The 24,975-nt window shown below is 46.4% G+C and overlaps 1 protein-coding gene across 1 annotated transcript in view; it reads right to left on the bottom strand.

Annotated features, from left to right (window-relative positions):
• Positions 1–23,249, bottom strand: part of MACROH2A2 (macroH2A.2 histone) — a 43,933-nt gene extending 20,684 nt beyond the window's left edge. The window contains exons 1-2 of the mRNA XM_004470552.5: positions 22,726–23,249; positions 7,044–7,275 (exon numbers count right to left, since the gene is read on the bottom strand). Coding sequence (XP_004470609.1) covers positions 7,044–7,215 — 172 coding nt within the window. The 5' untranslated portion in view covers positions 7,216–7,275; positions 22,726–23,249. The remainder of the gene's footprint in view (positions 1–7,043; positions 7,276–22,725) is intronic.
• Between the last annotated feature and the right edge of the window lie 1,726 nt (positions 23,250–24,975).

The following is a 24,975-nucleotide window of genomic DNA, read 5'->3' as shown; positions in this document are numbered from 1 at the left end:
AGCATCGTGTAGTAAAAAGAATACCATCTTGGGAAGCGGACTTGGCCCAGTGGTTAGGGCGTCCGTCTACCACATGGGAGGTTGTGGTTCAAATCCCAGGCCTCCTTAACCCGTGTGGAGCTGGCCCATGCGCAGTGCTGATGCGCGCAAGGAGTGCTGTGCCACGCAGGGGTGCCCCCGCGTAGGGGAGCCCCACGTGCAGGGAGTAAGGAGAGCCGCCCAGCGGGAAAGAAAGTGCAGCCTGCCCAGGAATGGCCCCACACGCATGGAGAGCTGACAGAGCAAGATGACGCAACAAAAAGAAACACAGATTCCCGTGCCACTGACAACAACAGAAGCGGACAAAGAAGAAGACACAGCAAGAAGACACAGCAAATAGACACAGAAAACAGACAACTGCGGGGCGGAGGGAAGGGGAGAGGAAAAAAAAAAAGAATGCCATCTTTAGCTGAAAGGGATGTGGTGAAGCGCATGTGCGTTGTTTTGCAATAGCCTGTGTCCTTTTTGATATGTACACAATTTAAGTTGACACTGGATATTCTAGCCCACAGCAAATGGAAAATACATTAAAGTAAGATTGGGGCAGAGGCATGCAGGGGCCACTCCTGCAAGACTCTCTCGCCTGGTTCTTCTTTCTTTGTCCCCTGCTGCCCTGGTGCTCTGGCCATCCCTCTGCTCTGCTTGGTCTCTGCAATTTTCTGCTCTGGCTCCCACGCATCTACCCACCTGCCCAGCTACAAAATCTGTACCTTCACCGCTCCCATGGTGTCACCTGCAGCTTTGCTCAGGGATTCCATAGGCAACTCAACCTCACCACACCCCCCAATGAAAACAGTAGCTTTTTGCTGAGCCTGGTCCTCCCACACCCTTGAGACTGGCAGCTCCATCACACATGGCTCCTTCCAGAGACCTGGGAGGCATTTCCCTCCCTCCCCCTCCTCCCAGTGCCCCCGTGGGGCCCGTCCGGCCTCATCAATCTCACACACCTTTGCCCCCCTACATTTATTGAGTTAAGGCTCAAAGACCTTCTAGCCCAGATACTTGTAGGGCCGTCCAGATGGTTTCCCCACCTCCAGTTTTGTCCTCCAGTTCCTGACCAACAAGGTCACCGCAAAGGCCATTGTTACTTCCATGCCGTTTAGAAAAACGTGCCCCTTCCTCAGGACAAGCTACTTGATTTTGCTAGAACAGAAGCCTTTACCGCCATTTGCTGGACATTCTCACAATAAATATACAAATCTTCGAGGTCTACGATGTGAATGATAGCTACCCCTTAAATGTGTGCCTTTGTGCAGTGTATGACCTGCACGACCACAGTGTGATATTTCCAAAACACAAATCTAACAAATGAATATTGTTAGATCACAAAATGCTTGCTCTTGGATAATTGGATAGACTCAATTATCTGGAAGCGGTGAGTAAAGGATGGGTTCTCTGTTACACAATGATATGAGATGTCCTGAAATACACCCTGTTTTGAGATCGATTTGTCCTGTCAATTAAATATATATCACAGAATATTTTCTCATCATAAAAATTATTATCAAGTAATTCATTCTCAATGTCTTACATTTATGGTATGCCTATCGTTGATAAATACTAAGTATTTTTCTGGAATTTGGGGTTTGTTTATTCAGTCCATTTTCCTCACATCCACTGGAGTTGTAAAATAGGCCAACATGATCACAGTTCTACAGATCGAGAAACTCAGGTACGTATATGATGACATTCTGGGCGAGCGGAGCACATCTCAGGCCAAGGAACATTCTAGATGACCAGTTCAGCATGCATTCTTTGCCTCATTTTGCAACTTCCCCCAGTAAGTTGGGACCAGAAAACTGAATGGCTTGAACTGGACCTGGCCGTCGTGTTTGAAACCTGGGGCTGGCCATTCGGCAGTCAGGCAGGCAGCCACCTCTCACCCAGCGCTGCTGGAAATGGGTGCAACTCCTTTTCTGATTGAGCTGCCCAGCACCCTTCTCTTACTGGCCATTCCTGGGACCCCAGGTGCCCTTTCTGGAGGTAGCGAGGGGCTGTGAGGACCCTTCAGAGACCAGAGATGAATCTGAGAGGGGAGGCAAACTGGCCAGCGGAAATCCACCGACGGCAGCAGGGCTGGCTGCCAGGCCACCAGCGGGAGACAATCCCTCCTGCGGGGAGAAGGGCACGGTCCGTGCTGAGGCCCGGGCAGGAGGGACGAGCTGAGGGCGCCCAGGAGGGCTGGGGTCCCTCGCCAAGCTCTCTCGCTGGGGGATCCCACTCACTTCCGTGGCCCTGACTACCGTGGGCTGCCCGCCACGCCCTCCTGGGCCCCAGACAGTTCTCCACTGAGTACCCACGCCCAGAGGCCCGAGCGGCCCGCGCTACCTTAGGTAGCCCCTAAGACGACGAGGAGCCGGGCAGCGTGCCCGCAGCTCGGGGCTGGCGAGGGGCAGAGCCGGAACCCGGGCTCGGTTCTGTCAGAATCCAGCCCTGCGGTCCCCTCTGCTCTCCTGGACGTCAGGAGACGACACGCCAAACCGAGCCCCTCCTCCTCCACCCTGTTTCTCCTCCGTCGATTCCTCCTCAGCTACAGGCGGCGCTCTCCCCCCATCAGCCGCTTTCCTCTCGGCCAGCTCCTCACGTATCCCATCCAATCCTCTCGTCTCCGGGTCCACACCTCTCCTCTCCCACCCATGGGAGCTGGGACGGAAAGACTCGTGTCATGCTTGACGCCCCTTCTCTTTAATTGAAGTCGTGCATGGGCAGAGCTGGCTCCACCCTCACCACCAACTGTCCACTAGTCCTGGCCACTGTCAGTTCTCAAAAGTGCCCCCGCAACAACCCCAGCTGGTCTCCTGGATGCCCGCCTTGTCCCCTGCCACTCCTTCTCCAGCTAAAGCCCGAGTGGCCCTCCCCAAACACCTCCTCCTCCCTCCGATGCCTTCCCCTGCCACATGTGTGGGAAGCTTTGCTACTTCAACCAGCAGACCCCTGCCTACCCCACCTCAGAGCCCCATCCCTCAGGTGTGCTCCAGGCAGGTGAACTCCCTCCAGCTCCTGCCCACGGCCACTGCATTGCCTCTAAACTTTGGGTCTTTGCCTCATCCCTCCCCGATCGGGAAATCTCCCCCAGCTCAACCTCCGACCTGCGTCTAGCTAATTCCTCTTATTTGCAACCCTGGCTACCCATTAGAATCACCCGGGGAGCTTTTACAAACTCTAATGCCCAGACCATTTACATGAAATCTTGGCGTGGGATTCAGGTATCCAGGATTTCTAATCAATACACGTGAGAAAAACCACAAGAATGTGGTTTAGGCCTTAACATCCTTAACAATAGGTACCCTGCCCTCCAATAGCTCCTCTCTCACTTCCCTGGTGAACGCGCATCGCATCCTTTTGCTTGTCCTGCTTGCTAGACTGGACGCCCAGGGAAGGAAGGGCCATCTCTGCCTGTCTTCTGCTGTGTCCCAAAGGGGACACTTGGTCAATACTTGTTTCATGAAGGTTGAAAGTTATTTCAAGGGGACAAAATCAAAAGCACAAACTGAGCCTCCACTCTCCCCGTCTCCACAATTAGCAAAAATCCCTCTTTTCAGTTACTCACAGTGGCCTGTAATTCCACTCAAAATGATTCATTCTTTTGGCTTAAAACCCCTTGTCCAATTAAAATGCCAATGCAGCTTGGAAGTACAAACACCTTCAGGGCACTAGGCATTTATACTTTGCCCTGAATGATTTTATCAGCTCTTAATAGAGGGAGGGGCCAGGAGGCTTACCCTTTATTGAGTGCATCCTGTGCCTTGCCACACAATTAGCTCCTGGAAGGGAGCCAGCACTGGAAACAACTGGAAACACCCCAGGCTCAAGGAGGGTAAGTAATAATCAGCCCACGTAACAAAGCCAGTAAACTGATAAACCCAGATGTGAATGACACCTAAGCCTATGCACTCTCAACTCCAGTCTGAGGTTGGGGAGAAGAAAGCACAGAAGGAAGGGAAGGGAATGACACAGACCAGGCAAGACCGACTTCGCCTTCGGCCCCATTCGACCCAGAGCCAGGGCAGTGCAGGATGCTGGGACGACCCTGCAGGAAGGGAGGTTGGCAACACCCTCCTCCCACGTGCTCACCCTTCACCCCTCTCTTCTCCCACACTTGATGCTCAACCCGGCGGCAGCAAATCCTGTTGGGTCTGCCTCAGTAGCTACTAGCACGCCGCCCCAGGCACCTGTCTCTATTTGCCTTGCATCACTGCAATACCTCCTTGCCCCTCTCCACCTCCACCTGTCAGCAGCCAGGTCAGATCACCTGTGCCTCTGCTCAAAACCCTCACAAGCGCCCACCTCAGGCTCTTTACCCTGTGACTCCGCTCCATCCCCCCAGCTCCCACCTGGCCAGGCTCGCACTCAGTGCCCAGCTGGCTCTCAGCTCCAGCCCGGGGTCTCCCTGCTGCTCTGCCACCACTCCAGGCACGCCCCCTCGCACACTGGCTGCGCCCCCTGCCTGGGACACCCTTCTCCAGACATCCACATGCCACGTTCTGAGTGGAGCCTTCCCAGACCACTCTGTTTACCATGGCCCCATCCGCTCCCTTCCTGGAACACCCTGTCTCCCTCCTCTGCTTTATTTGTCTCTCTAGCACTTACATACATGTTACTTATTTGCTGACATTTCTTCCAGGACGTATTTTGCTCCAGGAATGGAACTCTTGACTGTCTGGTCACTGCTGGAGCCCCAGCATATAGAACATGGGTTCTTAACAAGGGACTGTGAGCTTGAACTTAAAAGCAAAAACAAAAACATTCTTGTGGGGACGTGTTGGTGTGGGTATGATATATTTATGAAATAATACACAGTATAGTGTGGACTTAGTAAGGGGTTCGTGGTTTTCATCTGACTGGCAAAGGGATCTGTGGAACAAAAAATGTTAAGAACCCTTGATCTAGCACAGTACCTGGCATATAGTAGGTACTCAATAAGTGTTTGTTGAATAAATGAAGGAAGGTGCTTTTAAATAACAGGAATATAAGAAATCAATTTGAGAATAAGATGATGTTCTACTTTGGGGGAACACTAAATCTTTAAAGATGGCCACATGTTTAAGGGCCGGCGGAAGGAGAGCCGTTTTGTGATTCTTTAGTTCCCACTGTCATGGGGCCTGGTGGCTCTGGTCCAAGAAAAATTTAAAATCATATAAATGGTCCCATTTTTCTACCAGGGAAGGCTCTCAGGATTTGCTGGGAGCACTGATTATGCAGATGCTCAACAGACATTTGCTGAATGAATGACTGGAGTAGGGAAAGTTGCATGCTTTTCATCAGTATCTGAACCAAAGGGTAACAGAGAATCCAGCGATTTGAAAAACCAAATTTTGTTCTATTGTGCACCTAAGTTTAGAGTTCTGCTTAATTATTTTGGTTATATGAATATTAGTGGGGAGTGTAGGGCAGCAAAAAGTGCATGGGCTTGGGGTCAGAGACCCTCGGTGAATCCCAGCTCCCCCTTTCACGCTGTGGGATGTCAGGGCCACTCAGTGTCTTGAGGCTCAGTGGGTGATCCTGACCCTAACAAGCCATGCTGAAGCTTCATAAACATTTCTCAAAGGGCCACTCTGTCATAAGTCTCCCCCCACCACCTGGGAGTTTTCCCATTAGATTCCTGGGTCCCACTCCAGAGCACGGGGTGCAGCAGGGAACATGCACTTTAAATGAGCCCGCCCCAGGTCTTCAGGCAGCTGGCTGCTCAAAGACCATCTCAATCTTGCTACTCAAAGTGTGGTCCCTGGATACCAGCGCCAGCACCGCCTGGGAGCGAGTTAGAGATGCAGAGTCTCAGGCCCCAGCCCTGCTCTGGTGAACAAGACCCGGAGTGATTCCTACCCTGCAAAGCACTGCACTCTAACACTTAATTCTTGGAGCCCTCCAGTCCTTCCTCAAACCTCCTAAAGGATCCGGAAAGGTTTTTGGCCCAGGAACGAGTGCTTCGTTTCATAGAGAAAGCTCAAGATGCTGAGGTCAGCCTGAGGGGAGAGAGTGCGTGTGATCCAGGCGAACCCCTCATCAGCAGGTGCTGACAGCTGAGTGAGGTACAGGAAGGTACAGCAGCACTGAGCATCTCTTGGAGGAGGAAGAGATGACACTTGAGGGAGAAACCGGGGAGCAGGAGCCTGAGCAGAGATGCCGCTGGGCACTGGTGCTTGAGCAGGCCGAGGAGGACCCCACTGCCCTCCCCTGAGCAGGGCCCACCCCCACCACGCCCCTGGGGTTTTCCAGCTGCTCCCAGGGGTAGGGAGTTGGGGGAGGTTTGCTATTAAACCCAGCTTACATCCCAAAGGGTTTAAGCTTTATGTCTGGGGAATTTGTTAATCTTGGGCAAAGTCAGTGACATTGTCACTCATGCTAAAATGACCCTACAAGGAGCTCATCACACATTTCAAAATGTATTTTTAAAAAGCATCTTTGATAGTGTGAAGTTTTATTTCTGTTTAAGTATAACGTAAGAGAACAACAAAAAAGCTAAAGAGAAAGTTACTCAAATACATAAAGGACGCATACAGTAAAAATCCCACCTTATGGTAAAAAATAATTGCAACACCCAAGACGGGGAATGTTTTCCTATGTACCCAGTGTACACAGAGAATGGCCTCAGTGAAGAGCAAACCCCAAACATTATAAAGGAAACCCATGGTAAACATGAGCATTGAGTTCTAGTTTAGAAGCACCAGGAACACTTTTAATGAGGACTTTGATGTTAAGTGAAGAGCCTTCTTTACAAAATGAATAGCAACCCTATTTCTCTTCTGAGGGAAACTGGATTTTTGCATATTGCGTTTGCTTAAAGCAAGACCCCTCTGGAGGCTGGTCTGGAGAAAATCCCTTTTCTGTGGGTTCTCTGCCTTCCATTTGATCGTCTGTCCTTATGCCCTCTGCTCTCCTCTAAAGCCTGCAGAAATTGATTTTAGCCGAGTGGTAAAGACGGAAGCCTGCCACAGATGGATCAAAGCCCCCTTGCCACCCGTGTGTGGGCAGAGGTGAGGGTGGGCGCCGCGTGCCCACATTACCTGCCAGGTACTCGATGACGGCTGCCATGTAGACCGGGGCGCCCACGCTGATCCGGTACTTGAATGTCCCCTTCTTCAGGTAACGCATCAGCCTGCCCACCGGGAAGATGACCCCGGCCCTGGCTGAACGCGACAGCTTGGACATTTTCTTCTTCCCACTTCGGCCTGACATCTTGCCTCAGTTTCCCTCTCAGCTTGCTGATACGGTGGCCTCCCTGGCACCAAAAGAATGCTGGAAAGGAAAGAAGGCAGGGTTGAGGGCAGTGGCTGGCAAACATCTTGGGGACAGCGGTGGGGCTGTGACCCGCCTGACGGCCATGTGGGGGAAGCTGAGACCCAGCTGCTGCCCCAGGGCGCTGCGGGCAGGGACTGAGTGAGGGGTCTTTGCGAGGTTTCTGCAGGCCCTGCCGCAAACAGCTGCCCATGACCCCCCCATCAAGCTGGCTGGACCTCAGCAGGGAGGCAAAAGAGAACTGTCACTCGAGAAGACGGGCATGGCCAGGTGAACAGCGGCCCCCTGGCTGCCCATGCCCTAACCCTTGGAACCTCCAGCTGTCACCTTGCATGACAAGACGTGATGAAGCTAAGGCTCTTGAGATGGGGAGAGTCTCCTGGATTATCTGGGCAGGACCTAAATGCAATCACAGACTCCTTATGTGTGGGAAGCACATCAGAGTGAGTGGTGGGAGATGGGCGTGATGCAAGAAAGGCATCGTGAGCCCCAGAAACGCAGGAGGTCCCGAGAAGCTGGAAGGGGCCTGGGAACGATTTGCCCCGAGTCTCCGGGAGGAACGCAGCCCTGCCCACACCGAGCTTTGGCCCAGCGAGACTCTTGGACTTTGGACCCCCAGCACTGAGAGAGAATGCGTTTGTGTTGTTTGAAGGCACTGAATTTGTGATGATTTGTTAGCGCACCCACAGAGAAACTCACCAGTTCTTTGCCCTGATTTGCTTCTGCCCGTTAATAAATGGGGCTTGGTTCCTATGATCAGGGGGATTACGATGGTTAGCTTTGACCCACAAAACAGCAGATGGGCCTTTCTCAGGTGGGAGACACGTTTCTAAATTCTCCAATAATGTAGCATTAGTAAGAACGGAAGCAGGTCAGAGAGGCAGTTTTGTTGGACATGCTAATGCTGGGAAACCAAACAGCAAATTAAAAGGCCTGAGCTTCTATGCCTCCTGATGCAACCTGAGCTTCTATGCCTCAGAATAGATTTTTAAGAAGTCTTCAGAATTAGCGCAGTGTTAAGGGGTAACTTTAGTAAAGTACACGGGAAGACCTGGATGTAATTCGCTGTTGTTTCGGGAGGAGCTGACCAAGGCTGCTCTCCCAAGGAAGCCCACTTACAGGTGTGGTCTCAGGACAGTAAGTGTGCAACCACACAGGTAGGAGGAAGAGGCTTGGGCAGGCGTCGGGAACGGCTGGAGTACCTGCGTTGGCCAGAACTGTCCGAGGAGATGGGGACACAGGGGCAATGGGAATAGTCCCATTCTCCAGGGACTTCTGCAAATGGGGTGGTGCCCAATGGAGGGGACTCCTATGTGCTGGAAATCACCCCGGGCTGGGAGCAGGAAGCCCCAGGCACGGACCCCACCTCTAAAAGGTAGCCCCACAGGTCATCCGTGTGGCCCTAGGGCCTCATCCATAAAACCCAAGAGGTGACAAATTGATCCTTGAGGTCCTTCTGGTCTTAGACGTTCTAATTTTTCTGAAATACACTTCCACATGGTTCTGGAAAAGAGGCTCAGCTCCTTTAAGAAGTTGGTCCAAAGAGCTAAGTGCCTGTGCCGGCTGGTAAAGAGGTGCTCAGGACTCCACTAAGCCAATGGTGCGTTTTTGTCTCTGTTACTTGTGAGTAGGGCTGTGAGGGGATTAGTAAGCGTGGCTGCCAAGGAAACCACCTGAGAAGGCCACCATGGGGTGGACGTACTTGCGGATGCCTGGGTGACGCTGGACGTCCTAAGTTCTCCCTACCAGTGGAGAGAAGGATGCATGAAGCCCCCTCTAATTTGTTCTAACTAGGCAAAGTTTAGGAATTATGCCACATTATGTTTGAGGAAAGACCCTGGCAGGACGCAGCTCTTTGAACAGTTACACACGCTCTGCGTGTGCTGCTCCCAGGTGTTTGATCTGCAAGACACTTGTCCTTTCAACTCCGAAAGACCAAGGTTTAAAGTCTTCCAATAATCGCACGGTGCATGGAAGAGTTTTAAGGATGTTAACAGTGGGGGAGAGGAAAATAAAACGCAAAACTTAGGAAAGTGGAGGGAAGGATACACGACTGCCTGCTCACTCCTTTTTCCTTTTACCCCCATGAGCACAGCTGAAGAACATCACTGGTTTTGTGTGCGCGGGGGAAGAGGACATATTCAGCATCTATTGCTTTAGCATTCATTTCTATGATCGGGTTTTAAGCCCATAGGGACTCCGATGAGTTATGTTTTCTAGATAACACAAAGGTAAATATTAAATTGCAGCACTGACTTGGACACAGGCAATAAACTCACACCAGCCTATACAAATAACCACTGTATTTCACTGAGTTTATGATGCGCTGTTTTATTTGTTACATTTTACTATCTCCAAAAATCAGTATGCACCTTACAATTGATGACATTGTAGATTCAATGAAAGACAGTCTTTATGGAGCATTTATTATTGAACAAGAAACGACATAAGATGTTATGGAATATACAAAGGAGGGAGAAGACAAGAACCTTGTCCTCAAATATTTTCCAATGAAGTTACATGACAGACCATAATAAAGTTTCGAATAGATGCTAGAGGCATGGTTCCCAAACTGTGCGTGGAGGCACCCCAAAGGATCGGTTACACTTTCAAGGGAAATACAGCGATACTTGACCTCTGTGGCGACACCACAACTCTTGGCTCAAGATAGTTTCAACAGTTTCAGCAGCAGATTATACCATATTCCTTTCAATGATGTCACATCTTTGCAAAGCTGGGGTTTTGGCCAGTAGCATGAGAAAATCAATGTAGAATGGAAAATGAGGCTAATGGTGTCCAGTCTAATTTCAAGGTGTGAGAAGTTGTGCCCAACAGGTACACACAACCTATTTGTAATTAACTGTGGAACAGTTAAGAATGAAATAAAAAATATGTTTTCTGTTTATTCATGTGCATTTTTTCCAAACCGCTACTAAATTGTTAGGCCAAGTATACTTATAAAATTGTTTGGACATAAACACTTAAAAAATGGAACTCTTAGGTAATTCTTCTTGTCCAGAGGCACCAAGAAAAAATGATGGAGACACTAAAGACTGAACTGAGCAAGTCTGGGAACCTCTAGGGTTAGGTTCTAATACCACCAAGCTTCAGCATTTTATTATATTTTACTCGGGGTCCTCTGGAAGCAAAGAAAGCAAGAGAGTTAAAGAGTAACATTTTTTAGTTTATTTTATCTTAAATCAAAGTAATACTTGCTCATTATTTTTTAAAAAGGTACAGAAATGTACATAATGAAAAGCAAGTCTCTATACTCTTTCCACTCCCATTTTCACTTCCAGAGGCAATGACCTGTAAACATTTTTCACTCCAGTTCTGATGGTTACTTCCAAAACTCTCATAAGTTTACATCTCCTCTTGATTTATTTTCACTTTTAGACAGTCTCTACTGATTCCTGTCTAATGTGGAAATTTCACTCATTTTGCTCCTCTCTTTTCCAGTTGTATATTTTCATTGTTTTAGTTTGCTAAAAGCTGCCAAAGCAATACACTAGAAATGAGTAGGCCTTTTCATTGGGATTTATTGGGCCAAAAGCTTACACTTCTGAGGCCGTGAAAGTGCCCAAATCCAGGCGTCAGCAGAGGCCACCCTCCCTGCAAGCGCGTGGCCAGCCCCGGAAGGCACCTGCCTGCTTCTGCCTTCTCCACTCCACTCCTTTCAGCTTCTGGCTGCCTCTGGCTTCTCTCCGTCTTGTTGCTTCAGCTTCTGCCTTTCTCTCTCTGCTTCTAGTGTTTCTGTTTCTGCAGCCTTTTCATTCTTCTGATTATAAAGGATTCCAGTACGACGGTTAGGACCCACCCTGAGTCCCACAATCTAATCAAAGGCCCTTAACCCAGGTAATTCACCAGAAGGTCCCACCTACAATAGGTTTACTTGCACAGGAATGGATTAGCTTTAAGAACAGGATTTTGTGGGGTCTACAAAGCTTCAAATGGCCCCATACATCTTTACCGAAGCTTTAAATAATACACTTAAATCTCCATTTCGGATTTCACCACCTTTAGCCATTATTGCCCCAGTCATCATGATGTAAGATGAGGTTGTGAGTGCCCTCGGCTTTCCTGCCCACTTCTACCTCCCCTATCCTTTTTTTTTTTTGAGTTACCAGTGCCAGGGATTGAACCTGGGACCTCGAATGCATGAAGCTGGCACTCAACCCACTGAGCCATATCAGCTCCCCTCAGTTGGTTTTTCATTTGTTTACTTGTTTTTTTCATTTTTAGGTGGCACCAGGGACCGAACCCGGGACCTCCCATGTGGGAAGCAGGTGTTCAACCACTTGAGCTACATCTGCTCCTTTATACTTTCCACTGTCATGGTTAATAACATTCGTATTTTGCTCTGTAATCACAATGAAATCTTCCACATTTTGACTGTAGGTTTATTTTGAAACTTGGATGCCAATAAACAGCATTTACAAAATCATGATTTTGCAGATCAAGAGGGGTGCTGGTTAGCACCATGTCACCTTCTCTGTGACCCAACACCATGTCCCTGTGTCCCCACATCAAGAACAAATGGAATCTGTATTTTCTGTAAGCCTGTTGTTCAAAATCACTCCACATTTGGCTTCCCATTTGGAACCATGTCATTCTTGTATAGCCTTTCTTCCTCCTTCCAAAGTTATTAATTAACCTTTCTTAGTTCCTGTTGATGAAAGACAAAATAATGTGCCTTTACCAAATGCTCAAAATTACCCAGCTTCTCATTTATATCGTTCTTTCCGGAGACAATGTTCCTGAAGCGCTCTGACCCTGGGCTCCAGTTTGGACTGACAGTCATTTATTCAGCAGTCACCTGGGTTTTGCCCTCCCATTCATCCCTTATCTGACTTCTTTATTGGGGTTTTCCCTGTTTTGCTGATATCCACCTCCTGCAACTTCTTTAGAAACAGTACAGGGAAGAAAATTTTGTTTTCTTATACAAATGAGATTGTCTTTATTGAATGATCTTTATCACTGGATGGGGGATATACTTTCAGCATCAGAATAATCATGCTCCCAAATTTTGAAGCCATTGAGCTCGTGTTTTAGCATCCAGTGTTACAGATAAGAAGTTTGGTGCTAGTTCTCCCCCTACCCCCAAGCATTTCGATTTTCTCTTTATCCTTGATGTTCTAAAACTTCACAAGAATGTGTCTAGACATGCTTTTCCCCCATTCATGCTACTCAGCACTTGGTGATAATCCTATTTAATCTGAAGACTCGTGTCTTCCATAACTGGGATTTCTTTTCTATTGTGTATTTGATGATCTCACCCCCATTCTTTTACCCCCCCTCCCCCCACTTTACCTCCCCCTTCTCTGGGATGCTGCTAAACCAGGTTTTGGATCTCCTGGATTGCTCCTCCAAGTGTCTCATCTTTTTTCTTCTATTTTGACTCTTCCCGTTTCATATCTAATTTTGGTAACCATATTTTTAATTTCCAAGAGCTCTTTCTTGTTCTCTAGTTGTTCCTTTTTCAGAGCATCCTTTTCTTTTATGAATGCACTATGTCTTCAAAACTCTGTGAAACTAATGAGAATGTGTTAAAGTTATCTTCTGCTCTCTAAATTGTTCATCCAGAATCAGTTATGCTATTTATGTGTTTTAAATGTCTGGTGATCTTTGGCTATATATTTGTAATTAAGAATGAAGAATGAGGTTGATTATAAAGGTAGATGGACAAGCTTGCCTCTACGATTGCTTGGTAAGCTTGCTTGTTGTTCGGTAGCTCTGGGTGTGTGTGCAGGGTCTGCCAAATAGTAGGCATCACCTGAGGGTTCCCACTTAGGAACCAAGAGTCCCCAAACACCGGAATAAGGGGTGCTTTATTTTGAGGAGTCACAGCCATCCTAGAAATTCTAGCCCTGCTCTATAGTTAGGTTTCTTTAGAGATGGTCCCTCAGATTGTTAGTTTAGGGAATAAATGCCAGATTGTCAGTAACTTGACTAGGGGTAGGGGAGGGTGAGAGACCAATTCATGCAGCTGTACTGGAGGCAGGCCGTCAATGGCTGTTCAGGACTCATGGGAGCTCACCTTCTCTTAGGCTACCTCTTAAAAAAAAAATGATTTGCAGATATATATATTTTTCAGTGCTGTTAATTTCATTCACAATGTTGTGGACAGCTCCCTTCTGCTTTCATTCTTTGTTGCAGCTTCTCCTGTGAATTTATTAGCATGTTCCTATGTATACTTTCAGTCTTCCAAAAATTTATTGAAATCACCAACACCGGCAGCTGCCCCTGTGTTGATAAGTGTTTATTTTCTTTACACTTCTTTGCTATAATTTCTGTGGGCTTGAGAGAAGGTGGGGGTTGAAGAAAAACCCACTTTGTGCTCAGTCCAGTATTTTGCCCAAAGCTTTATCTACTTGTTTATTTATTTATTTATTTTAAGGAGGTATCAGGGATTGAAATTAAAATCTAACAACACCTATAATTTGGGATTGATCTAGAAATGAGTTTGCTAGAAAGGAGAAAGAGCTCAACTGTTTTAGAACTGAGTAACAATGTCATACTGAAAAGTTAGTATTACTTTCACCACAAGACGAGTCAATGGAAATTGGTCTTGAGACAAATAAATCATATCAAATTTTACATCAAGAGATTGTATGAGACTCATTATATAATGGAATCAAATTCGGCATGTTTGCATTTTCATGATTGTAATGTGATATTCCTATAAACAATATTTAAAAGTATATTTGTAATCTCAGAGTATATTGTAATTTCAGAAAGGAGGAGTGGGAAGAAAGGAAATATGGTAGCATTTGCCCTTATTGATTGAATTGCTTTGGTAAGAAACAGAACTTTATTTAATACACTGATTGTCTTCATAAAAAGATAAAAAAGTCTGGCTTCTTCAGAGCAATAATTTCTTTTAGTGCAAAGAAGTTTTTTTTTTACCAAGTAAAAAGAGCTGATAAAGAGTAACACATTTTTTATGCCTCAAAACAACTTCTCAAAATTTTTATTTTATATAAAGGGATGAGGAATATGACAAACTCTCAGCCAACCAGCAAGATGGTCCATTAGAAGACTCTAGTAATTCTGATTTAAATAACTACGTTTCTATATTCAAGGTTCTTTCTTCAGAGGCTTTCTAAAAGGGAGAGCAGTCTAAATTGAGGATTGGGAGTAATAATTATAGGCCAGCATGTCACAGGTCGGGCTGATGAATCACATTGACAAAGTACCTGGAATTACATGACTGCTTGTTTTAAAGTACTCTGTTGAGGTCATTCTCTTCAGAAGTACATAAATCAGAATGCATATACATATATAATTTTAAACCTATAAATAAAAGGGCTTACAGCTTTTTAATAATGGAAATGAATTTTTAAAAAAAACTTTGAATACTGTTTTCTAAAATGTTCACAAGCATGAAAAACATGGCGTCATCCCCTAGCGGCTTTGTGTACTGTTTTAAAATTGCTGAAATATATGTACAATTTGTTCATTTTTAGTCCCTGTGATATCTCCCTAATCCGTACTATGTGTTTTAGAAAATTTGATATTGTAAATGTTTATGGAAAAATGAAGTAGACACAGTAATGAAGCATCATTACTTTTCCAGTTCAAAACTATCCTTTGGGAGAATCAAATGAGATAAAATAAAAGTAGGTGTGACATAAGGGAATTCCATATGAATATATTAACTACATGTAGACAAATATTTTTAAAAGGTATGAAAAAAATCTGTCAGACAACTTCACACCTAATAGAATTCTAATATATCTTGGTGTGTTACCTTAAGTACTGTATTAAAATAATAATAGTTTGTTAGCATTATTTTGTAACAGTAAAAACCATTTTCAGTAATACTAGCTAAATCATTTGCTCTATTACACTTCCATTTATGAACTCCAAGGGCAAACCATTATTGTACAAGTAATACTTTCCAAACCATTTTCTTCCAAGGCCACTTTTAAGTGAATGAGAATAGTCAATAATTTTAGTGTCATATATGTTAAAGCACATTAACAATTTATAATATAAAGAGCTATATCAAATGCAATTTCATCAAAATGACACTCGAATCAAATTAACCAAATTAACCAACCATGAATGTTACAACCAAGCATTAACCCAATTTATTTAAATTATACTATTGATAACAAATCACTCTCTTTTTTAAAAAAAGTATTTCATATCATGTGGAATATTCTAGTGTGACACTCAACCGCCAGCACATTCTTTGTAATTCTGAAGCAGAGAATGTGCGGCCATCTCAGGGGAGAGGAGACCTGAGCAGGGGCTGGGCGCCCACCTGGAGTGGACTTGGGATACCTGCTTCTATGGCTGGATTTTTTTTTTTTTTTTTTTTTTTTACCTCTAGACATATTTTTGTGGTCTTTGCTGAACCTGAGCTAAGGTTAAAACAAAAAAGAAAAGTAGAAGTTCTTGCTATAATTTCATTTCTTTATTACTAGCCTTATGTTATTTCCTAATATAAATATATATGGCTACCCACAGTGTTAGTTGGGTGAGAAATGAATAAAAATAATTTTAGTTCTCTTTGAATGTGATTAGTAATGTAGCCCAGAAGGAAGTCTACCAGCAAATGCTCTGTTTGCCTTCCTGAGTTTATCTCTTCATGGAAAACCAAGCCAAACCAAACCAAAACCCTTCACTGGGTCCAGTATGGCCTCTTCTTGTCTTTTTAGTAATTTGAGGATTGACAAATAAGAACAGTGGCCAACTATGCTGTTTCCTCAACAGCCAATGGTTTGAAATTCGTAGTGCAGTTTGTTACAAGCTGTGGTCTCTTGCTTCTCCGAGCAGAGAACTGGCTTTGGCTAAAGCAAGATGAGCTTCTCAGGTGGGAGCGAGGGGATAGGGAAGCTCCCTTGGGGGGTGGCAGTGAGTGTTGCCAGTTCCAGAGAGCAGGTGGGCTGTAGCCCTTGGTGCTGCCTGACCCACCAGGAGCTTCCAGAGACATTGTAACTGCTGGGCAGCTGGGCACACAGGTGGCCTGCGTCTGCTCTCTGTGACCCCTCTTTCTCCATCCCTTCGCTGCCTGCAATCCCCTCCCCCATTTACTTACTGCCAGTCCTCAGGCAGTGGCCAGTGTGGGAGCTGTTGCCAGGGGACTTTGGATTCTGTGCTGTTGACAGGCAGTGTCACTCGCTGGGCACGGTTCTATGGGCTCTCCCCTTACCCCCTGGGCCCTGGTACAATGCATCATCTGCACCGGCCAAGGGTGACCATGGGAGGCAGGGTGCCATTCTATCTGTGGGTGGAACTAGCCAGATCTCTAGGGGGCATCATCGTGGTAAAATGGAAGGTGCGGTGTGCTAGACAGGGGGATCCAGTTCTTCACCAACTAGCCCTGGCCCTTGGGAAAATCAGCTGATTTTCACAACACCCTTTGTATGGGCAAAACCTTACAGGTGCCCTAGTATATAAAGCAGATGGCAGGGGAGCGGTCCTGGCTGGTGTGGGGAGGTGCCCTGGCACCTTGATGGCATGATCCCCACCATACCTGCCTTGGGATCTCCAGTGGACCCTGGGCTCGGAAGAGCACCTTCTGAGAACCACGGGACAGGCTGACCTCTGGGGTCCCTTCCAACCCATAAAGATGATAGTGTTCTATAAAGATGCTCAAACTGTCACTCCTTCTAACCCCTCCTTGTCACTCACATTCACAGAGATGGATCAACCAGGTAGAATAAGTTACTTCAAGGGCATCATTCAATTGAAGTCATTATTTCATCACCCATGATACCTGGAGAAAAACTAGACCTGAAAAGTCTGCTTTGTGACTAACATATTTTCTTTATAGACCTGCCTGTTCTCCAACCAAAACAATGCTCCATGTTGCTGACAAAGGAACAGCAGACATGAAAATTCAGTTTAGTGGTAAGAGGACAACACTTGAGTTGACTGTCGCTGAAATTCTTAAAAGCCTGATCAATGTGGAAGTTTAGCACTTGGGTGGGGGACCCAGTGACTCATCAACTGATTTCCAAGTTTATGCTGAATATTCCATAAGCTATTAGAATTGACCTCTTTGAACCCATCCACCACTATTCCACTATTTAATTTTAGTGGTTTTATTGAGCAGTGAAGGCAGCTCAAAATACGAGGCATATAATCTGTATATTCACCAGGGGAAGTGCTGGGCCACTAAAATAAGGCCTGGGTTTTCCAGGATAAGAATGATTTTTTTTTTATTTTTTTTTTTGTCCTGCTGTTATGGAAATATCCCAAATTTATGCATCTAAACTATATTGTTAGGACTGCCTCTCATATCCAAAAACCATCCCCAGATCTTTAGTCAGACTATGTGTTGTCATATTGGGTTAAAAAATATGGTCACTGTATGTAACTCTCCTGGCATCCCAGAATCAGCTGAATGAAGCGTCCCCGCCCCGAGGTGCTAGTACTGCGCGAGTTTCCATGCACATTTCTGTCAAAGCATGCGAATTTTGACTTGAATTACTTGCTCCATTCCAAGTCCAAATTGGCAATGCCAGTCAAATAAATTGGGCAAAGTATGATGGATGGTGAGATGGATAAATGAACAGTAAGGACTCCAGTAAAAACACCAAATTTATCTTATTTAAAACTTAGTGACAAGACAGTTTAAAGTATAGTGTTAGATGGTCCAGATCGATACCCTTTATCTTTCATTTGACACAGTCAGGTAAAATAGTGATGCGAATAATGCTTTTCTTTGTTTGTATTTTTGTATGTGTATGTATTTTTAAGGAGGTATCAGGGATTGAACCCAGAACCTCATACGTGGGAAGCAGGCACTCAACCACTTGAGCTATGTCCACTCCCAACAATATTTTTTTTAAATAAAAATTTGCTTATGTTAATATTAGAATGAATATACCCTGAGAATGACCGGCATGGTAGTAGCACCTACTTCTTTCCACCTGGGCGGAAAGGCATGCCCGGCTGCCTGGGCCAAGTCCTAACTCTGGCACTCACCAGCATGTGGTGACACCCGGGCCTCCTTAACCTCTCTGTGCCTAATTTCTTTTCTGTAAGATGGGTGTAATAATAGTACCTGCCTATAGTGTTGCTGAAAGAATGAAATGAGCACCCTTAGAGTGCTTGCAACAGTGCCTGGCATTTAATAAATAGGCATAATACAGAATATTAGCTATTATGACTTATTTCCACAAAAGAAAACAGCTGGAGAGAACTTTCCACAGAATGCGGGCTAACGTTTTCTTGAGTGTATTTCTGTCGATTGTTCCCACCCTCATTCCAGCTACTATAATACTAGAGGGTTTGAAGTTGTGTGTATGATAATGTGAGGCTTAAAACTTTCTATTTCCCTTGTTGAATTTACAAGCTGGTGTAAGGGGGTGACAATGAAATTTTAACCCTGGGAAAACTCCAGGAACCGTGTATTCTATTGGGAACCCTCACGACAGCAAACACTGTATTTCCTAAATTCGGCCAAAAACAAGTCAGTCACTAACAACGGGGGTGGGGGGAGGTGGCAAAATGCCATCTGCCCGGGAATTCACAGTCATTGCAATCTTAAAATCATAGGATTTCACAAAATCATGATCTATTAAGACTGGAAGGGAACTGAGGTTTCCATCATTTACTTCCCCTCCCACAAGAAAGTTAAGGCATGGGGGAAGGCCATTAGTCAATAAATGGTTCCAGAACTAGAACCCGGCCCTCCAACCCCAGGTCTGGAATCCCGAGCCTGCGCCGTTGTGAACCCCCCAAGGCACCTGGTATATAGTACTACATACATAGGAGAGACTCAATAAACGTTCCTTAAATGAATGAGTGAATAAATGAAACCAGCCTTAAATATTTGTTTCAAAGGCATTTGGGGGTTCTTTTTGTATTTTTTTGGGGGAAATAGATGATCTTCTCAAATACTTATCTTGCTCCCCACCCTAAATGCCAAGGTACAACCAGCATGGACTCAGGACTGTAATAAGCCCCCACCTCATGCTCACACTATATTCATTTTTCAAGCACCGCCCTCCCACACTGTTGTTAGAACTCATATTCCTCTCTGCTGGCTCATTTCTCCACCCCACCCCCCCAATCTAATTTAACATATTCATGGAATCATTGCAATGAAAGACATTGTGAATATTCATTTAGTTCATCTCTCACCCTCCACCTTGTTTGGGTGGGTCAGGGCTCAGCCTTGCAATGGTATCTACAAAATGGTGCTGAAGATTAAGGAGCTCTGCATCAAGCTTCCTTCTCTCTGACTCGCTCCCTTTCCCCTTTCCATTCAAATCCTGCTATATTCGCTATAAATCCCAGCCAATTCCCTCCCTTACCACCTAAAATTCTCTTCTCCCTTCAAAAATGATTGTAGCATATTATCTATGACTTTATTATAATTATCAATCACTTTCAAACTATCATTTGCATTGAGTTATTCAAGCAATCTATATATTAATTCAAATTGTAAAATTTCAAATATTATAAATGATAGTTAAGGATGGATATAAATAATAACATGACTAAAGTCCTCCTTGACAACTCCCTCCGATTCCTGTCTATTTTAGTAGGTGTATTCTTCCAGATTGTTTCTATACTTTTATTTACCCAGTTTTACTCACAGAAATTTACAGTTTTATTTTGTTTTTATGTAAAGGATCCCCTACAGTATGCACTGTTCTGCAATTTTCTTTTTCATTAATAATACATCTGGGTGAGCTGTCTCAGTATATATAGATCTGGCACATTCTTTTTAACTGCTGCCTAATATTCCAGAAAATAGATGCACCAGAGTTTATTTAGTCCTCCTCTGTTGAGGACCATTGGGCTGTGTGCAGTTTTTCAGAACTGCGAAGACTGTGCAGTGAATAGCCTCACACACGTCGTGCACATGTATGCCTGCTTCTCTAGGATACTTACAAGAAATGCCATTGCTGGGTCACAGAATGTGCACGTTATTAATTTTAATGATGTGAAATGGCCCTCCAAATTGGCTGTATCAATTTACACATCTGCCAGCCGTGTATAAAGTACCTGTTTTCCCACTTGCTTGCCAATATTGATCATTTTTCACCTTATTTTATCTCCTAGGCTTGGGGCTGTAAGCTCTGTGACAGTAGGGCCCATATCTCCCTCATGTTTGCTTTGCTCCCCACATCCAGAGGGGTTAAATAATTGGTGCTCAAATAATTGGTGCTCACTAAATGTCTCTTGAATGGTCTTTGAACCATAATTTCTTTGCTTATCTCTGTGCCGTATAAAAGTTTTGAAAGCATTGATCAAAATTGCATCCAACTCTGAATGCAAAAAATTTGTAAAAGACTTAGTTGAAATTTTGCACATCCCTGCTAAACAATTTACAGTTATCTTTCATTCAAAGTTGTCTAAGACAGGATTCACCTCCTGCTTTGCTAGCAGTGGGCAGTGGACACAGTGACAGTTGTCTAAGACAATAAATAGCTAGCAGGGTGCCTCACCCACTGGGAAACAGCAGACCTTAAAAACCCAGGGAACTAGACAGAAGGTGGAATGGTGAGTAGGGCCAGAATCTTTGGAACATTCTGGATCCCTGGAGATAAATGTTTTAGATTTTTGAAAGAGAGGAAACCATTGATAATATCTTAAAGCATGGCAATAAAGGAATCCAGGTGAGAAGCAACTGTGACCGGGTAGGAAAAACTGGGCAGCTTTTAAAAGGCAATCTGGATAAAGGAAGGAGGGAATTTCAAGGTGTGAATCATGCAATTCAAGATAACCTTTTCAACCTAGGGCAGTGCTATACTAATTATAAAAATCAGTGAGGATGGTACTAAATCTTGGAGATCTGAACATTTAGTTTGAGAATAAGAGTTTTCTAAACAAAGGGTAGGAGCTAACTTTCAGTTAAGTATATAATTTGGAATTACCCAAAGCTTAGTTTGTGCTTCAGCAAGGAACTGTTTCTAAAAAAGAAACGTATCTGAAGACTTATTTTCACTCATTATTGTTTTTTTTTTTTTTCCCGCTCTCCTATCGAACCGTTTCAGTAGCAACTGCAGCTCAGTGAGGGTACAATTCAACACAAGCAAATGAGAAAAGTGAGGAAACCATTCGCCACGGGGGATTGATTACCCCTAGGGGAATGGGCTTCTGAGGTCTGCGGGCACTTGGGCACTTAGAACGGGCCCTTGTTTTGAATTTCCCTGAGCCTGATACCTCAGCTCACCAGCACTGTTAGGAAGAAAGGAACTGCCTTTTAGAGTCGGGCTGCGAGGCACTCCCTCAAACACACCAGGGCCTGGGCTGGGTTTCTCCGCACGTTTATTTTAGCCGCATTCATCCATTTACCCACCCCGGGAGGGTGGGGGGTGGGCGGCTTGGAAGGTGCTGCCAATAAGCCCCAGCGATAGCCATGCCAGGAACAATCAGGGACTGTAAACTCTGGGAGAAGGAGACCTATCTGGCCCCTTTGGGGCTCAATGGCCCTTTGGCCATTGTTGTGAGGAACAAAGAGGGGCAGGGGGTGAGGGCGCCCCCGCGAGGTGAGGCGGGAAAGGACTCACAGGGGCGCGAATTTGGAGGCTGAGACGAGGCTGCGCCCTGGAGAGCGGACTGGAGCCCCGGGAGGTAGGGCCGTCTCCCGGCCCGCCGCGACCCGCGCGCGTTCCGCACCGCATCCGGCGTCTGGCACAGCCCTTTCCTGCGCTGCAGCCACTTTACTTCTATTCCCTTTTTCCTTTTTTTTTTTTTTTCCCGCGCAAAGCGGGACTGGCTGGGTGAGCCGTAAAGGGGCCGCCATTTCCCGGTGAAAGCGCAGCGCGCGTCTCCACGGGCGCCCCGGAAAGGGAACCGGAGGGGAGTGCCCGGCCCTCGCCCTCCTCTGCGACGGTCCTGGGAGCACAGGGGCGCCCGCGGCGCCCGGGTGTCCGGTTCAGCAGCCCCCGGCCCTCGGCCCCGCCGCCCGGCGTCCCCAGCTTGACCTTCCCGGCGCGGCCCGCCCCCGGACCGGGTCCCTTCCCTCCGCCCCGCGCCTCCGCGCCCCTTCCATTGTCAGCCCGGGCACCTCCGAGGCCCCGGAGCGGCCCTGTCCAGCTCCCTCGGCCCCGGCGCAGCCCACCGCCCCCAACCAGTCCCCCTCAGCGCCCGGGCGCCCCCCTCCTCCCTCTTCCGCGCCCCAAACTCCGCATCCCCGGGCGTCCGCCGCTCGCTCCCGGCCCCAGCCTCGCCCGGGGCCCGCCGCTCGGACCCTGCATCCCCTCTCCTTCCCTCGTTGCCCAAGATGCCCCCGGCCCCTCACCGGCAGCGGGAATTTTAGGGCTTTAGCAAATCCCTCTTTTATTTCCCGAGGATGCGAGTTGAACAGCTTTATTAATTCATTTTTTTGAGGAAGGTCGGCTATCGGGGATGCCCCCGCAGGGGTAGGGGGAGAGGCTCGGGTGGATCTCTCCGGCCCCAGCACTGCCCCAGCGGTGTGTTTTGTTTCCAGACCCCGAAGCCCTCTAAACAATAATGCCATCGCCATGGCGGGCTCACCTGGTCTGGGCCGCCTGCTCCGGGCGCCCGGTGCCCTCTGCGCGCCCCTCCCCGGCAGGTTCGGCCCGCGCGGCGCCGGTGCCGGGCAGGACTCTTTGCCTTTCTTTGGGTTCTATCTGTGCGTGTCAATGGCGGCAAGCGGCAGTTCTCCGGGCCGCGGATAGTAGCAGGGGGAGGAGGAGGAGGGAGAAGGGATTGCTCCTTCTCCACATAACCACCTCTAGGAGGAGTCGCTCAGCCTCATCCCCCGCCAGCCCAAGGCTCCGCGACGGGTCTGGGGCTTTCGGTGGGGCTTGATGAGCTATTGTCCTTCAGGAGCATTAATGATGAAACCGCTCGGCCTCCGCGTCGCTGGCGGATGCGCCGGGGGCCACTTGCTAAGAGGAGGCTTTCCCCAGAGCTGGGGACAGCGGCGCTATGGTCACAATCCCGTGTCTCCTGTTAGCAGGATCTACCTTTGGTGGGAGAAGACTTGCGTGGGCTTTCATCAGGCAGTTCTGAGGAGAGCTTTAGAAGGCGAAAGCGAAAAATGCCACCTTCGATGTGTCCTTACACAATTACAAATGCGTTAATATCTGGGAAGCCACAACCACAGGAACTGAGAAATTTTATCCGCGCCTGTTGACTTTATAAATTAAGACAGATTTGGAAGATGGCATTGCATAGTATTTGGAGAATCAGATGTATGTTATGGTGGATAGGACATAATTTTTAAATGGGCTGCTTTACAGTGTGTTAATTAGTAATATCCCAACGGATAGTAAGATGAGCACGAGGCTATTGTCTTAAGGACCAATTTTTCTTAGTTTCTAGAAAATTGGAGGTGGGGGTGGGGTGGACTATTCCAGGTGTGATAATGGGCATCAGTAGCAGCTCTGTTCTCCCAGGAAGCCAGTGGTTTCCTTTGACATGTAAAGATGTGGGCCAGGGCTCCATGGCTGGAGGGGCAGGCAGAGGAATTTGTTTACTTCAGTGGGAAATGCCAACTTGCTGTAGACCATCCATGCTTCCTCTGATTTCTCCTTTATGAGTCAAAGGATTCTGAGAGGCAAAATATTGATCTCTTTTAAAAAAAACAACTCACGTGAAACCAGAATCATCCAACATTGGCCATTCCCGTTTGGTAATATATGTGTGTATTTGCCCCTACAAGCTTATAGGGCAACGGGGGTGGGGGGTACCTTTGGGATGACTGAAACCCTTCAATTGCCTGAGTTGCAAGAATCCAAGTGCCTAGTGTCCTCTGTATTAATGCTAGTTAATCAGGGCTGTTGATGGCATTCATCCGTAGCGCTTTAAAACATGCATTTTCAACAAGGGTTTTGCTGAGAATCAGGCACCTTCCTCTGCAACTTCCCTAAAGGTCATGCATATAACATAAAGGCATAAATAAGCCTCTCTGCTTAAGCCTTTAATCGCATGGGGTTTGTCAACTTCTGGACCTACGGGTGTTTCTTACGATTTCCTTCATTCTTCTCCCTAAGCCTCTCTCTGGAGCGCCTCATTGTTCTTGATTAGAAATCAAGTCAGGATCAAGTTCTCTTCCCCTAGGACATATACATAAAGGTTTTTAAATAATCTGAGGCATCTGATAGTGGTTTCTTTTCCTCCTTCCTGGAGAGAGGAACAGCTCCTACCTCCCTTCTTTTTCTGGTGCCCATTCTGGACCAGAATCAACCTCCAGGCCAACATTTTAGAGGGCAGGAGCCTTCTAGGAGTACTTGAAGAGAAATATTCCTACCCTGTGACCCAGTCAGCCAGGCTGGCTGAAATATAATGGAATAATTTGTCAATCCATATTAGATTCACATTCTTGTCATTTTCCAATAAAAGTGGTACATGTCATTTTTATGTGGATTTTATTTAATTTGTTTCAAGTAGGATGTCAGCTCTTTGGTTTCAGTTGTCCTCATTGGCTTCTGAATAGAAGGGACCACTGCTAGCAGAGTCCTCCTTGTTCAAATCCTTTATGTTCTGGGAGGAAACCTGGTACTCAGATGCGTGAGTCCACTCAACCAAGGCCACACAGGTAAATTAATGGCAGAGCTCTGGTGGACTTCCAGATACCCAGCCTAATGCAATTTCCACCAACTCCAAATTTTCAGGTTGTATGGGGACAAACAGATAACTTAATATACACATCAGAATAAATATGTGTTTCCACTCAAAATTTTGAACTGAGATAATACTGTACAGTTTAATACATTTAAAATAATCAATATGATTAAAAGTTCATGAGTCATCTTGAGT

The sequence above is a fragment of the Dasypus novemcinctus genome, chromosome 6 (genome assembly GCF_030445035.2).
Source record: "Dasypus novemcinctus isolate mDasNov1 chromosome 6, mDasNov1.1.hap2, whole genome shotgun sequence".
In the NCBI taxonomy this organism is placed as follows: Eukaryota; Metazoa; Chordata; class Mammalia; order Cingulata; family Dasypodidae; genus Dasypus; species Dasypus novemcinctus.
Note: the sequence above shows the minus strand (reverse complement) of the source record. Positions and strands in the feature narration are given on the sequence as shown.